Here is a 14,221-nt window from a genome sequence, read left to right as displayed (position 1 = left end):
ATAACACTTTTCATATTGAAACCTTATGATTATCTGTCTCTTCCAATAACTGAGCATTCCTGAAAGAATGGGCCGTTCTTATCCATTTTTGTAACTCCAGTGTTGAGCAGGCTGTAGTCACATAAGAGGAGCTCAGTGTAAGCATGCTTAAGCAATAAAATAATCTCAGTATTATTTAGGGTTTCTAGAGGATCTTTTCATTATGCAAAAAAACTTGAGAGGGCCACTTTCAGTTATAGAAATAAATAGAAGAGTATGTATGGGCCCATTCTCACACAGTTGTAATTGCCCATAACACTGACTCCTCTGGGCCTGTGCAGCACATTTATTTGAAGCTTTTGACGCAGAAACAAAATTTTGGAGATAGAACAAACTGTAGAGAAGCTAATTCCTGGTCCCTGTCATTTAATCAATAAATCTCTGGGTTTTTACCTCTGCCCCCAATGGATCTTTGATTTGATCAAAATTTTCTTCCATTATAGTGGACTTTTTTTCTCTCTCTCATTTTAGTATGCATTCCACCTTCCTCTTTTAACAGCATTCTATTGCTTTTAGGAAGCCATCCATCTTCCATTCTTAGTCAATGTTCTTATTCTAAGGAGGGCAAAGGATTCAGGTCCCTCACCTATTTCTATACTTAGATCTTTGTGCCTTTTTCTCAGAATTAGCTTGCATTAGAAAAACACATACATGAGTTTGGTTCTCCACCTTTCTTTCAAATAGAATATAAGCCTAAGAAAGGCATAGTTAGAGTTATGTATTTACTATCTGCCCCCCATACTCTTATTTCTACCCATGTTCTTCCTTAACTATGTTTATAATATCAAGTCATGAATGTCCAGTGACCAATTGCTGAAGACATTAAAGGACAATTTAAAGTGATGTCTGTGTCTTTAGATCTTATGATTTGGATTTGACAAATGTGATAAAATACATTATATAAACAAACCCACAATGTCATCATCAGCAGTGGTTGTAAGCCATATAAATGGCTTGCGTAATCAAAATTATGGCCTGTTTGTATAGAAATCTTATTTTCCAATTAACAAATATTCAAATGGTTAAATTATACTAATTTAAGAGTGCCATTTTTAGTCTGTGACATTTTAGACTCCATTAGATTAATGAAAGAGAAGCTGAAAGTAACCTCTTTGAAAATAGAATTCTAACTTGGAAGTCTTAGAATTTCAAAACAAGAATCTGTGTTCTGAATTTCTGTTGCATGTGTTTAGATGGGTAACCTCTTTTTTAGTGTCCTTCCCTCAGGAACTTAAAAACTAAAATGAAATATCAGCTCACTAAAGCAGAATCCCTGCCCCAAGGTTTGGCAAAGTGCATCCTGTCTAACTGTTTCTTCTGAGGCATTTACAAGAAAGAAAAAAAATCAGTTTACTAGAGTCAGCCCCTCTGGCCAAAGTCTTTCTCACTTCCAAATAATGGAGCCTAAATGGAAGAACAAAAGAAGAACAAAAGAACAACATCTTGTTAAAAGTTTTCAAAATTATATGAAAGTGAAAAGAAAAAAAAAAGTATACTAAAAGAGAGAACGGGCCTGGAAAAACAACTTGGAGGGTTATCATAGTTACTACTTCAGGGCTGTGAAGTGCTCTTCTCATCAAATGGAATTTCTCTGCAAATGCTTCATAAGTTTCCCAGATGATGACAAGAACAAAAGCCTCACTCATAAAGGCTTTATTTACAGATGTATTTGAGCAGAGTTTAGGAGGGCAGAGATAGTCTAAATCGGAAATAAAAAAATCTGGAGATTTCAGAAACATGGAAGAAAGGATTATTTTGCAGCACTAAATGTTCCAATCTGAATTTGGGATTTGATCAAAATTAACCTCTGGAGTAGAACCTTACTGGCCTGATTTCAGGTTAGAAATCAAAGACAGTTTGCACGAAAAATGGAAGCATTCAGTTAAATGCGTCTTTCAGATTTCAAATGTCTTTGATATCTAAAAGTTAAAATTTAAAATTTTATCAGTGACATATTTAGATTTGTCAGTGACATATTTAGATTAAATGCAGGGATGGCTTGTACAGTTACATTTCAGTATTTAAAATTTTTTTTTTTTTCAACATTTTTTATTTATTTTTGGGACAGAGAGAGACAGAGCATGAACGGGGGAGGGGCAGAGAGAGAGGGAGACACAGAATCGGAAACAGGCTCCAGGCTCCGAGCCATCAGCCCAGAGCCTGACGTGGGGCTCGAACTCACGGACCGCGAGATCGTGACCTGGCTGAAGTCGGACGCTTAACCGACTGCGCCACCCAGGCGCCCCACATTTCAGTATTTAAATGAAAGTTTCAGATTATGCGATGAGGGGTTATTGATGTAATTCTGATGGCCACTGTAGAATCATACTATCTTTCTATTCATAGAGCATTTAATGAATAAAGGTAGATGTGGAGAGGAGGGAAATATCTGCACAAATATTAAAACTGCAGAAGTTAGAATCACATAATGAAGGCTAGCGTTAATTACTCCTATGAGTGTTGTTAAGACACCCTGAGCTTAACACACATTCTAAACTCCTTCAGTCGTATGTTAAAAGTCCCCACTAAAAAGTGATTTTGTTGTGAAATTTCCTTCTGGAACTATGAAACTATTGGAAATGAGTACAATGATGTAACAGCATTGAGAGCACAGAGGCATTCGTTGGTGTTCCCTGAAGTGTGTTCTGAAAACACTAATACAGAGATATGCTCCGAGGGTTGGGGGGGGGGTGGGGCTGGGGAGCATGGCATGTTCTGCTAAATTTGGAGAGTCCCACATGCCATTCCTCTCAGAGAATAGCCGTGTATGTTAGCACAATACAGGTTTAGAAAATACTTGAAAAAAAAGAGTTTCACTTTATTACCTGTGTATTTCCTAAACTTAGATGACTTTGAAGCTCTTTTTAAAAGTAACACCTACTAACATCAAACAGAACTAGTAAAATAGGCACATCTTTTGGGAAATATTGATAAGGTTACTTTATGATTGAAATCAGTGTCAAGCTAGTAAAGCTAAGAGATAAATGATGTATTCCAGTCACTGGAATGGAATATTTTTCTTTTGAAGTTAAAAAATTAATTCCCACACTCTATACATCAAGTTCTGAGATTTCCAGTGGCATGAGATAGCTCCTCAGAGGCTGTCATCATTAGGTGCCTGTGCCAAAGAATTGTGTTCTGGCTCTGCAAAGCTGAGGATTAGATACAGAAATATGACTACAGAAAGAAGAGACTGGCATATGCTGAGACCTTAATTGCGTGAACTGTCCAAGTTCAAGTCCTTATCATTACTCATTGAACATTTTCAGTATTCTTCTGGAAGTCCTTCCCCATACTTGTACCAGAGTAATGTCTAAACTGCAAATCTGACCATGTAACCCACACCCCTCATGTCTTTCAGTGACTCCATATCATTTTCTATATAAAATTTTCAAAGTTTCTAGAATTTATTATAACCATGACATTCTTATTTTCCAAGATTAAGTGGGCAAAATGCTGTGCATTTATCCAGATGTTTTGACTTGCCGTATCCACTGAAATAGCCTCTTCTAGAAGGACCTGACTATACAGCAGTCTATGAACTATGGAATGCAGTTAATATAAAATCTTTTTTTTAGTTTATTTATTTAGTTTGAGAGAGAGAGAGCATGCCTGCGCAGAGGAAAGGGGCAGAGAAAGAAGGAGAGGGAGAGAATCCCAAGCAGGCTCCACATTGTTAGCGTGGAACCCGATGTGGGGCTCGAATTTATCAACCATAAGATCATGACCTGAGCTGAAGTCAGACACTTAACCGACTCAGCCACCCAGGCATGCCAGCAGTATAAAATATTTTGAGAGTAACCACAGAAGCCCTTTAACACTTAATATATTACCTAAAATAATAAGGTCACCTATTTCTAGTCTTTGAAATGGATTGAAATGTAAAATTAACATGGACACGTGGACATCCACTTTGAGGAAATTTGCTGGGCCTACCAAAGTTTAATAGAAAACAAAATAAGAATTCTTGCACAATCATGCCACTGACTCGAGGTGTGGCATGGAGAAAAGCCCTCAGTCTCTCTGTTACTGTTGTATTCTCTTACATATAGCTGTCAGAAAGGGTGGAGATGAGTATAGTTGAAAGCACTTTGTGATTAAAAAAATATATATTGGGTACTTAATGGGTGAATCACATTAATGTGATCAGGTCCATAAAAGAAACTGTCTGAATGAGCACTATGACTATTCTCAGGATGGACTTTATTGAATACTTCTAGCATTCTAAATAGGCTAGAATTGGTCTGTTTATTTAGATTTTGACTGTGAGTAGAATTTGAAGGAGACTACATACTTTATATCCCTTCCTTTTTCAGGCAACATTTGCCATTTGAGGACATGAACTCGCAAGTTGTCCACTCTGTTACTTTTCCCTCCTGACATAACCGCCCAGTACTGTGATCCGCCTTTTTATTTGTTCAGGTAACATCCATTTATGTAACTTTTTAGGCTTAGTGAAGTGACATAAAACACAGCCTTAAGCAAATGGTTGTACCGGCCATCAATTCAGTGACTCAGGAGATGATGCCATTACATATGAAATAGAATCCTTGTTCGGCATTTCTACCAGCCGCATCGCTGCTTGCAGGGCTTCCATACTTCTTAAGGAGTCGTGATGGGAGACGCTTTGCACTGTGTACCCTTAATCCTTCCCTGAGCAGCATAGTCTTCTGAGAAATACATCTATGAACAGAAGGCACCGCAGGTTATGTGCATTTTCATTTCAAGAAGATTGCCTTTTTTATCGTTTCTTATCGTGTGTCAATATTCTGAAGCTGTAAAAAAGAGTAAAAATAAAAGCAGGTGGAAATGAAGGAGTTACAATTGAGTAATGTTGTCTAGGAGCATCAGCTTTGAAAATACCATTCGCTATACAGCATTACTAGTACTTTTCATGTTTTTAAATGCTGCCAAATGTCTCTGTTGACTAACTTATTCCCAAGGGTTCCCTATCAGTGAGGCCACTCAGGTGCTGCTTTTTAAATTACCATGGTGGTGATTCAATTACTACTGTACTCCTCCAGTGGCCTAAAAGAATAAATGGTCTTCCTAAAATGTTTTTCTCTTTGGAAAGGTCTAGTGTGTTAGGGCTGGATAGGACCTTAGAGATCATCTGATTCAGTGTTCCATAAACTTGTCTGATGACAAGACTTCTGAGAACTTGCTTAAAAAAATATACATTCTCCGGCTATTCCCCTGTATGCTCTGTTAGTCTAGGAATGTACATTTTGTAACAAAGATTCCAGATGACTCTTAGTATTAGGCAGGTTTGGGAAAAGCCAAATTAGTCCCACTTTTTTCTTTCATTTTATAGACGAGCAAGCAGATGCCCACATAGACTAAGTGATTCATCTAAGTTGTATACTGCACAACATTTTAAAAATTGAGATTAGTTTGAGAAAAAATGTTGGTAGGCAACCTTTATGCAGGCCATGGCAGGGAATGGGAGTATGTTTTTTCTTAGAATTTAAGCCTCTGTATTGAATAGAACAGTGCCATGTAGAAGATTATGGGAGAAGTGATAGGAGACACTTTGTTCTGAACACAACAGTGGTTCTTAACTGGTGATGATTTTACTCTCTAAGTGACATTTGTCAACGTCAGGAGCTATATTTGTGATGTCACGAATGAGGGGAGGAAGATACTACTTACCGGTATGTTGTATACAGAGGCAAGGATGCTACTAAACACGCTGCAGTGCAAGAGTATCTTCCCCAACAAGAAAGAATTACTTGGCCCAAAATGGCAATAGTGCCCAGGTTGGGAAACCTTGGTGTTCACTCAGTCCCATCTTGAGCACCATCTCTCTGTGAGATACTTACTAGTAATATTTAGGCACATTTGAGAAATAGGACACAGTTTCTCATTTTCTTCCTAAAGTTAGATAGAAAACCTTAATATCAAAACTAAGCAGGACATTTATTGGTCTGTGTTATGCTTCCACCTAGACTGGATGAAGTTGATATTTTTTCCTCAAAACTATACAGTAAATCCTCTTAGGAGCCTCCCTCCTTCTACTCAGGTATCTCGACCTCCCTGTTCCTAGAGTACCTCAAGTATGTCTGATTTGACCTTGCTGCATTCTGTACCTAGATCACTCACACTCTAATTCTTTGGGGTCAGCTACAAGCTACAGTGTCAATGTCTGCTGATTTTTAACAGAAATAGAATTGGGGGCCAAAATCTTAAACCAGAGGCTAAGTGAAGGAACTTACTCAGTTTACTTAGAATAACTTATTTTCCACATCAGACTGGTTGTTTTCCCAGTATTTCTCAATTCTAGTTTCTTTCCATCTCTGTTATCAGTACTTAATTCAGATCCTCATCATCGTTTTCATGAGCCATTGAAATAAACACTTAACTTTGAAATAACCTGTTACCTTTTCTGCCGCTTTTTCCCATCTTCATACCCATTCTCCACCTCACAGTTATCTTTGTAAAGTGCTTCCCTTCCCCCAGATTTTCCCCCTCTTATAGGTGGTTTCTCCTCACCTATGAGAATGTTTCTCAAACTTGGATTATATATGGAATCTTTTTAAAGGGGAAACAAATTCTTTCATATTACTTGTACCCTCTTCAATTATTTTATTTTAAAATCACTTATACATGTATAAACATAAAACCAAATTTATCCTCTTTGATACAGCTATGAAACCAAAATATTTTCAAATTAAAAATGAACCAAACCATGCAATAAAGAAAATTCAAAATTACAATATTATTTCAGTATGACCGTTAATTAATATTGTCCAGAATCTGTAGCGGTGCTTGCTGTGGCCATAGTTCTTTTATTTTCAGATGACTGTACCATATAGTGAGCTGTGGCATAGCTTGCTTTGTCTAATTCTTCATTTTTTCCCTGGTGTGAACACATACTTAAATATAAAAGCTGCCTCCATTCTTTTCACATTAGCCCAGGATAAACAAATGTAAACGGTACAAGCAAATTTGCAGAGCAAAGATAAACACAGGAACCAAAAATTGATAAGCCACATCATCTAGGTCTCATATACTATTGTCTTACATTTCTTTAAATTATGAATGTAAAAATACAGAACACGGAACTAAGAATTGTCATTGTTAACTCACAGTTAACTCACAGTGTGAGTTTGCACGCTGTTTTCTCAACCGTGAGAAACACTGATCTATAGAATTGAGTCCACATGTCATAGCCGGGCATATAAAGTCCTCATTGTAGTGCTGTTCTTTCCTCAGCCCTCCAGGCTCATCTGCGGGCATTTACTTCACTTACTACCTGGTGTTACTGAGCTCACCAGATTGCCCTGTCTGCATACTATTTCGCCCCTCTCTGCTTTTACTTTTGCTAATGTATCTACACCCCACACTCCAGCTTTGTTTTTTATATCTTTTTTCTTAAGTTTATTTATTTATTTTGAGAGCAAGAGAGTGTGCCAGAGCAGGGGAGGGGCAGAAAGATAGGGACAGAGAGGATCCCCAGCAGGCTCCATGCTGTCGCGCACAGCCTGATGCGGGGCCTGATCTCACAAACCTGGTGAGGTCATGACCTGAGCCTGAAACCGAGAGTTGGACACTTACCTGACTGAGTCACCCAGGCGCCCCTGTTTTTTATGTATTCATCATTCTTCAAGATCTAGCCTAGGTGTCATTTCCTCTAAAACCGTTTCTAGAACTCCAGGTTGAAACGTAACTCCTCCTGTGGACCAAGGACATTCTGTGTTCATCTCTAGCCTGTCTCTCCCTTGTGACAGTGACTGTTCATTCCCTCACTCTCCTATAAGCTTCTTGAGAGTAGGCATGGTACCCTGGCACCCAGCCCAAATCCTGACACACCGATAGTCACTCAGTAAATATAGTAAAGGGAAGCGAACCATTTTCAACTAAAGGGTCATCTCTAGTAACCACATTGGGGTTTTTTGTTTGTTTGTTTCCAGTATTCAGAATTGGATATACTTTAAGAAAACATGATAGTTGAAAAACGTACCAGATTTAGAATCAGAGGACTTGAATTCATGTCTTGAATTCGTTTGTTCTCATGTATAAAATGGAGATAAATATCACCATTGCAGCACTGTTTTTACAAATGTGCAAAATTCTGGGACAATGTCTGGCAAACAGGCATATATCCATTAAATATTGGTTTCCTTACTATATTACTGCTTTGCTTCTTTTTATGGCCTTTAGTGATTTGAAATTATTTTTGTTACCACTGAAGCTTCAAATATATATACTGCCTTATTGCACTTAGATTGAAGTCTAGTATTAGTTATTTTTCCTAAACTGAGTTTCAGCATTGCTGTATAAAATAGATGACACGATCAGTTTTTCCTTTTTATCCTCATAGAATACTTCATTCTCTTTAACTATTTATATTTATTCGGAATGTATTTTTCTTTTATTGCCACAGGCATGAGAGAACCTCTGCTTTGTTCTTATTACCTAGAGAAATCTGTCTTCTTCCATCTCTTTGTAGTCTGTTTTCATCAGAAAGCATCTACTTTGAGAAGTATTTTCTTTACCTGCGTTACATTATTGAATTTCTTTTTTTTTTTATGATTTCATATGGATATTAGACCCTATAGCTTCAATTCTTTGGTAATAGGCTTAGGACTCTTGATAACATGAAATTTATCATAAAAATAAGTTATGTAGAGTTGAACAATATGGAAAATTTTTCTAATCCATGGGTTCGCAGCTCTTAACATGCATTTTTTAAGCAAAGAATAGATAAACGTAGATATGAAAGCAACCGAGACAGATGCCGCTGATGCTGACAAGGAAAAACAAAAAAGGAATGAAAGACTGCAGTTTGTTTATTACAGTATGAAATGCCAACTACAAACTACAGGAGTTCCTAAAAGGAAATCTTAACAGTGGATACTTACTAGTACAAGAAAATTCAGGCTAGATGGAAAAGAAAAGCTTCACAGATATGGGAATAACCAAAGGATGAACTAAACTACAAAGGGATGTGATCAGTGTCACTAAAGACAAAGTATCTGAGTTTCAACTTAATATCTTGAAGATAGGAATAATGAAATCAGTTTGTCATAAACTAGCAGGAATACATGAATGACCTACAAGAAATCCGTTATCGCAATTGTTCTCTGGTTTTGTGCCATCCTATGTGGCACAAGTATTTTTGTATTGAATTAAGGCTGCACCTGTCATACCCTGACCCTTTTCACCTTCAGCCTACTTTCTGAATTCAATTCAAATTAAAACTTTAGTGCCTTTTGGTGGAGAGATTCGTGACTAACAGGAAAAGAAAAAAAAAAAACAACTGAGTATTTGGGACCTCAGAAGAAAGGCATTTGGTTCTCTTCTTGTCCCCTTCATCACAGTCATGAAGAGTACCACTTTACCATCTGGTAGGAAATAAAAGAGAACCTTAGGGTCTTGTTTTCTAAGTTGGGAATCAAGTCATTTGAGTTGGCAAATCTCAGTGAACAGTTACAAGTTTACAAGTACTGACCTCAGGCATTTTTGTGTCCATGTTGCCTGCATTTGGACCACAGTTAACATACGTCATTGCTAGAGACGGAGCACTGTTTGACAGCTTGCCCAAAGAAGAGAAATCGACAGAACTCCACGTTTCTGCTTCCAGATCTCTTGTTCAATATAGCTATCTGTTTAAAAAGTAAAATTATTGGGGCGCCTGGGTGGCGCAGTCGGTTAAGCGTCCGACTTCAGCCAGGTCACGATCTCGCGGTCCGTGAGTTCGAGCCCCGCGTCAGGCTCTGGGCTGATGGCTCGGAGCCTGGAGCCTGTTTCCGATTCTGTGTCTCCCTCTCTCTCTGCCCCTCCCCCGTTCATGCTCTGTCTCTCTCTGTCCCAAAAATAAAAAAAAAAAAAAAAAAAAATGCTGAAAGAAAAAAAAAAAAGTAAAATTATTAGGGCTATTATGACATGTTCATCTGATTTCATGATTTTTTGACTTCTGCAGGGCAGGAGTTACAGGTAGAGAAGGGGGAGATGAGGAAGGGGCTTAAAAGGGGAGGAAAAGGAGCAGCATGAGGAAGAGGTATGACATACTCTGTGAATGCCTTGTAATTCTGACTGAAACCTGAGTTTTGGTATCACTGGACTAGTGGGACATGTTGTGAATTGTCATTTTGTCAGTCATGCTGATTAGTTTGGAGTCTTTCTAGGGAGCAAGTCATTAGCTGTTTGTGAAGAATAGAGAAGATAACACTGTGTGCTTACTTCTGTTGTTGTTAGGGATTATCACATGTAATATTCATGTTACCGAACCCAAGTTCAGCTGCCCATCACCTGGAAGATCACCACTCAAGAGACAAGTTTTGTTTGGAAAGGAATTTGAACTTTATTCAGGAAGCCAGCAACCTAAGGAGAAGGTAGACTCTTGTCCAAAAGCCAACTCAAAGGTTTCTGCCTGGCCCGAGGGTGTTTAAAGACGTTTAGGGTAGTTAATCAGCAAAGGGAGTGCAGTGGCCTGCAACATTTCTTGATTACATGCAGGCTCGATGATGCCAGCTATAAAAGTTATCTCGGTGAGAGAGTGTTGTGCAAGGGGGTCCAATTCTTATTTCATGATGTGCCAGAGTACTATGTTCTTTCTGCAAAGGAGGTCAAGGTCTACAGATGCACAAAGCGAGGTGGGTAAAGTCATTTGTGTGATTTAAAAAAGAAAAACATTTTGCTAAAGAACTTCTGGGTGGCTCAGTCGGTTAAGCGTCCGACTTCGGCTCAGGTCACGATCTCGCGGTCCATGAGTTCGAGCCCCGCGTCGGGCTCTGGGCTGATGGCTCAGAGCCTGGAGCCTGCTTCCAATTCTGTGTCTCCCTCTCTCTCTGCTGCTCCCCCATTCATGCTCTGTCTCTCTCTGTCTCAATAATAAATAAAACGTTAAAAAAAATTAAAAAAAAAAGAACTTCTGGGCTAATCAGAAGGCTGAGGCAGCTTCAGACAGACTTGTTGTTTTCTATGGCCTAGGAAAATTCTGTTCCTTCACTCCTTAAGGCCAGTGGTCTGCAAATCTCAAAGAAAGTGAATTAGTTATGTTATAGACCAAGGACCCTGAGGTCAGCAGGTAAGGAGTGTGTTAACTTGAAGCAGGTTAACCTTTAAGACCAGCCAGAGTGCTGTTCCACTCACAGCACCCTTTGGAGCTAGACATTATTGTCTCCATTTGCCATTGAAGAGATTAAAGCAATGAGAGGTTGAGGAACTGCCCAGGTTCATACAGCTAATCTGTAGTAGAGCTGAGACTCAAATCCAGACATCATGTTATCAAAGCTACATGACTGGTCACTCCGTAAGGAGTAGTGGGAGTAAAATATTCGGAGGGAGGAACTGAATGTAGATCAGATGTCATTGCTCATCTTTTGTTTTCCCAGGTCTCTTTGCAAGGAAGTAGACCAGCAGCTGCAATCAGCTGCAGTCCTATCACACCTCCATGATGTTTTCCTTGACCAGAAATGCACTAAGAAGGTTCAAGATTCGAAGCATTCAACAAATTAGACAAAGCCATGAAAAACACTCACCAGATTTTCATGACAAATATGGTAATATTGTGCTGGCCAGTGGAAGCGCTTTCTGTGTTGTTGCATGGGTGTTTACAGCCACACAGATTGGAATAGAATGGAACCTGTCTCCTGTTGGCAGAGTCACCCCGGAAGAGTGGAATGATAAATAACCATCCAAGTTGCTGTAATACAAAATTGTTTTCAAGTCGACTTGTTGTTTCAGCACTCTGCTTCTCATTAAAATATAGCATAATTAAAGAAATAAAATACATTTGAAACCTTTAAAAAGTCATTGAAAATCATCATTATAGTGCCTAGAAGCAAGGTAGCAGCAGTCGGTATGGATTATAGGAGGTTATGAATAATAAATATTTGAAAGTGGAATTAATAAAGCCTATATTCTTCTGGCTTAATGATTTACACTAGGTATCCTTCAGTGGATATACGCACATATGTATCTTACAAATTAGTTTAATTATTTGGCAAATTCTATTGAATCTTTCTTGAAAACATATTCATAATCTGACCATTTTTCACATCCTTCATCTTTCCCACCATGATCTGAACCGCCATACTCTCACTGGGGTTATTAGAAAAACTTTCTAGCCAGTCTCATAGCTTCTACACATGATGGCCCCTGCCAAACCTGCACCTTCTACCCCACCACACGCAATATTTTTAACACAGCAGACAGAATGATCATTCTAAAACATTAGTGATATCATTCCTCTTTTCAAAACCCAGTGACTCCCTATTTCACTCCGGAGTTAAAGCAAAAGTCTTCTGAAGGATACACAGACCCCTTGGATGCTGCACTGGTCAGTTTTACCCCTGCATCAGGACTTTTCCATTTGCTCTTTTCTCTGCTTGGAATGTACTTCCTGCGGATCTTGTATGACTCATTTCATCATACTTTCCAGGGTTTCATTCCTATGTCGTCTTTTCACAGGAGACCTCTGACTACCCTTTTTAAAGTTGCAACCTTTTTAAAATTGCAACTTAGATTGGTCTTTGTCCTCTTTCCTTGCTTTATCTTTCTCCATAGCAATTACCATCATCTGACATAAGATATATTTTGTTTACTGTCTTTGTGCAAAACTCCATAAAAGCATAGTTTGGAAACTGGGTTTTTCATGACTTTATCCCTATAACAGGGCCTGATAGATTAGACATTCAGTAATTATTGGTTGAATTTATGAATATTAGCCTGAAAACAATGAATTTGTTTACTGCTCTGGGTTTGCAATGATTATTGGAGGGTGTATTGGTTATCTATTGCTATTTTATAAATTATCCTAAAACTCAGTGACTTAAAACAACGAACATTTATTATCTCATAGTTTCTGTGTGTCAAGAATCTCAGTATGACTTAGCTGGATGTCTCTGGCTCAGGTTCTCTCACTTCTGTAATCAGAGTGTCAGGGCTATAATCATTTCGAGGCATAACTAGGGGAGGATCTATATCCAAACACATATGGCTGCTTACTGGTCTTAGGACCTGGCTGAATGTCTCAGGCTCTGAGTCTGGAGTTCTCTCTTGTCCAGCAAGAGAGCGGACGCAGAATTGAATACGAGAGAGGCTAATGTCCCGGAGGAGACAAGAGCCCCAAACAGGGGTTTCATCTCTGTACTTATTGAGCTCACAAGATATTACCCACGTGGTAAATGTGAAGGAAACAAGATCTTATACATGTGAACATGGAGAAAACAATCAATCAGACAGTAATCATTAACTTGTGTAAGAAGCAGAGGGTCTGGAAGCAAGTGGTGTTTTTGATCAAACTACAATAGTATAATTTCCTGCAGGTTATATAACAAGTTACTCGTGATCCCATTATGATATCTCGCTAGCTAACCTCTGGGGCTTTCGCCCCGTGCTGGCGGCTTTCCACCCTAAGCTTTTTTCTAACCCATTTATGTAAGTAGAACCTATTTCTGCACTGCTGATTATTGGCTGGAGACATCGTTTCCTTTTGTGTGGGTCTTTCCGTAGGGCAGCTTACAGTGTAACAGAGTAAGAGAGACAGAAGCCCTGTTCTTTTGTAACCTAATCTTGCAAGTGACATTCCATAACCTCTATCATACTTTTTGTTCACTAGAAGTGAGACACTAAATCAAGGCTATAAAAAAATGGGAGAGGATTATGCAAGGGCATGATTACCTCAAGGCAGGGATCTTTGGGGGCTGCATACTATAGTTGACAATGGAGACCATCTCCTCCTGGATGACTAACCTCAAGATAAATATATTGTTTCTGAAGTTCAAGTATACGTTATTACTATTATTCTGTAGACAAAGGACATTATGTGTTCCTTCCCAGTTTTACTATATGAGAATTCCTCTAGGGTCCTTCCTAGGTGTAGAATTGGTAGTTCTTAGGGAATGCTTTTTTAGCTTTATCAGTATTGCTGGATTATTTCCCGAAGTGGATAAATAGTTTACAATCTCACCAGTAATGTATACAGCTTCCTTTTGTTAATCCAAACTCACTCTTAAGACTTATCATACATTATAATTTTCACTGCTTTGCTGAGTGTAAAATAGTAGCTCATATCTTAATTTGCATTTCCCTAATCTAATTATTGATGAGGTCCAACATTGTGTGTGCGTGTGTGTGTTGTGTATGTTGTATTTGTGACTTTTCTGTTTCTTTTTCCATTTTTCTTTTTTTATATAATTAAAAAAATTGTTAATGTTTATTTGTTCTTGAGAGA

The 14,221-nt window shown here is 38.4% G+C and overlaps 1 protein-coding gene and 1 long non-coding RNA gene across 14 annotated transcripts in view; one reads left to right on the top strand and one right to left on the bottom strand.

Moving 5' to 3' along the window:
* The window catches only part of COX7B2 (cytochrome c oxidase subunit 7B2), a 164,567-nt gene extending 152,772 nt beyond the window's left edge, over positions 1 to 11,795 (top strand). For 7 of the 12 annotated variants that reach the window (XM_060655113.3, XM_060655120.3, XM_060655117.3 and 4 more), the window contains 2 exons: positions 4,356 to 4,461; positions 11,379 to 11,795. In XM_060655113.3, the coding sequence (XP_060511096.1) occupies positions 11,438 to 11,677 (240 nt within the window). In that variant the 5' untranslated portion in view covers positions 4,356 to 4,461; positions 11,379 to 11,437 and the 3' untranslated portion in view covers positions 11,678 to 11,795. The remainder of the gene's footprint in view (positions 1 to 4,355; positions 4,462 to 11,378) is intronic. The other 5 variants (XM_060655124.3, XM_060655112.3, XM_060655118.3 and 2 more) reach the window with 1 other exon arrangement.
* Positions 4,457 to 7,506, bottom strand: LOC132692556 (uncharacterized). Of its 2 annotated transcripts, none has more exons than XR_009616429.2 (3): positions 7,129 to 7,506; positions 5,692 to 5,913; positions 4,457 to 4,814 (listed from the first exon to the last, which is right to left on the bottom strand). It is a non-coding gene; the product is annotated as an uncharacterized LOC132692556 (long non-coding RNA). The 2 variants fall into 2 exon arrangements; XR_009616430.2 differs by having other exon boundaries at positions 7,140 to 7,506.
* Positions 11,796 to 14,221: the final 2,426 nt, after the last annotated feature.

The sequence above is a fragment of the Panthera onca genome, chromosome B1 (assembly GCF_046562875.1).
Source record: "Panthera onca isolate mPanOnc1 chromosome B1, mPanOnc1 haplotype 2, whole genome shotgun sequence".
Taxonomy (NCBI): Eukaryota; Metazoa; Chordata; class Mammalia; order Carnivora; family Felidae; genus Panthera; species Panthera onca.
Note: the sequence above shows the minus strand (reverse complement) of the source record. Positions and strands in the feature narration are given on the sequence as shown.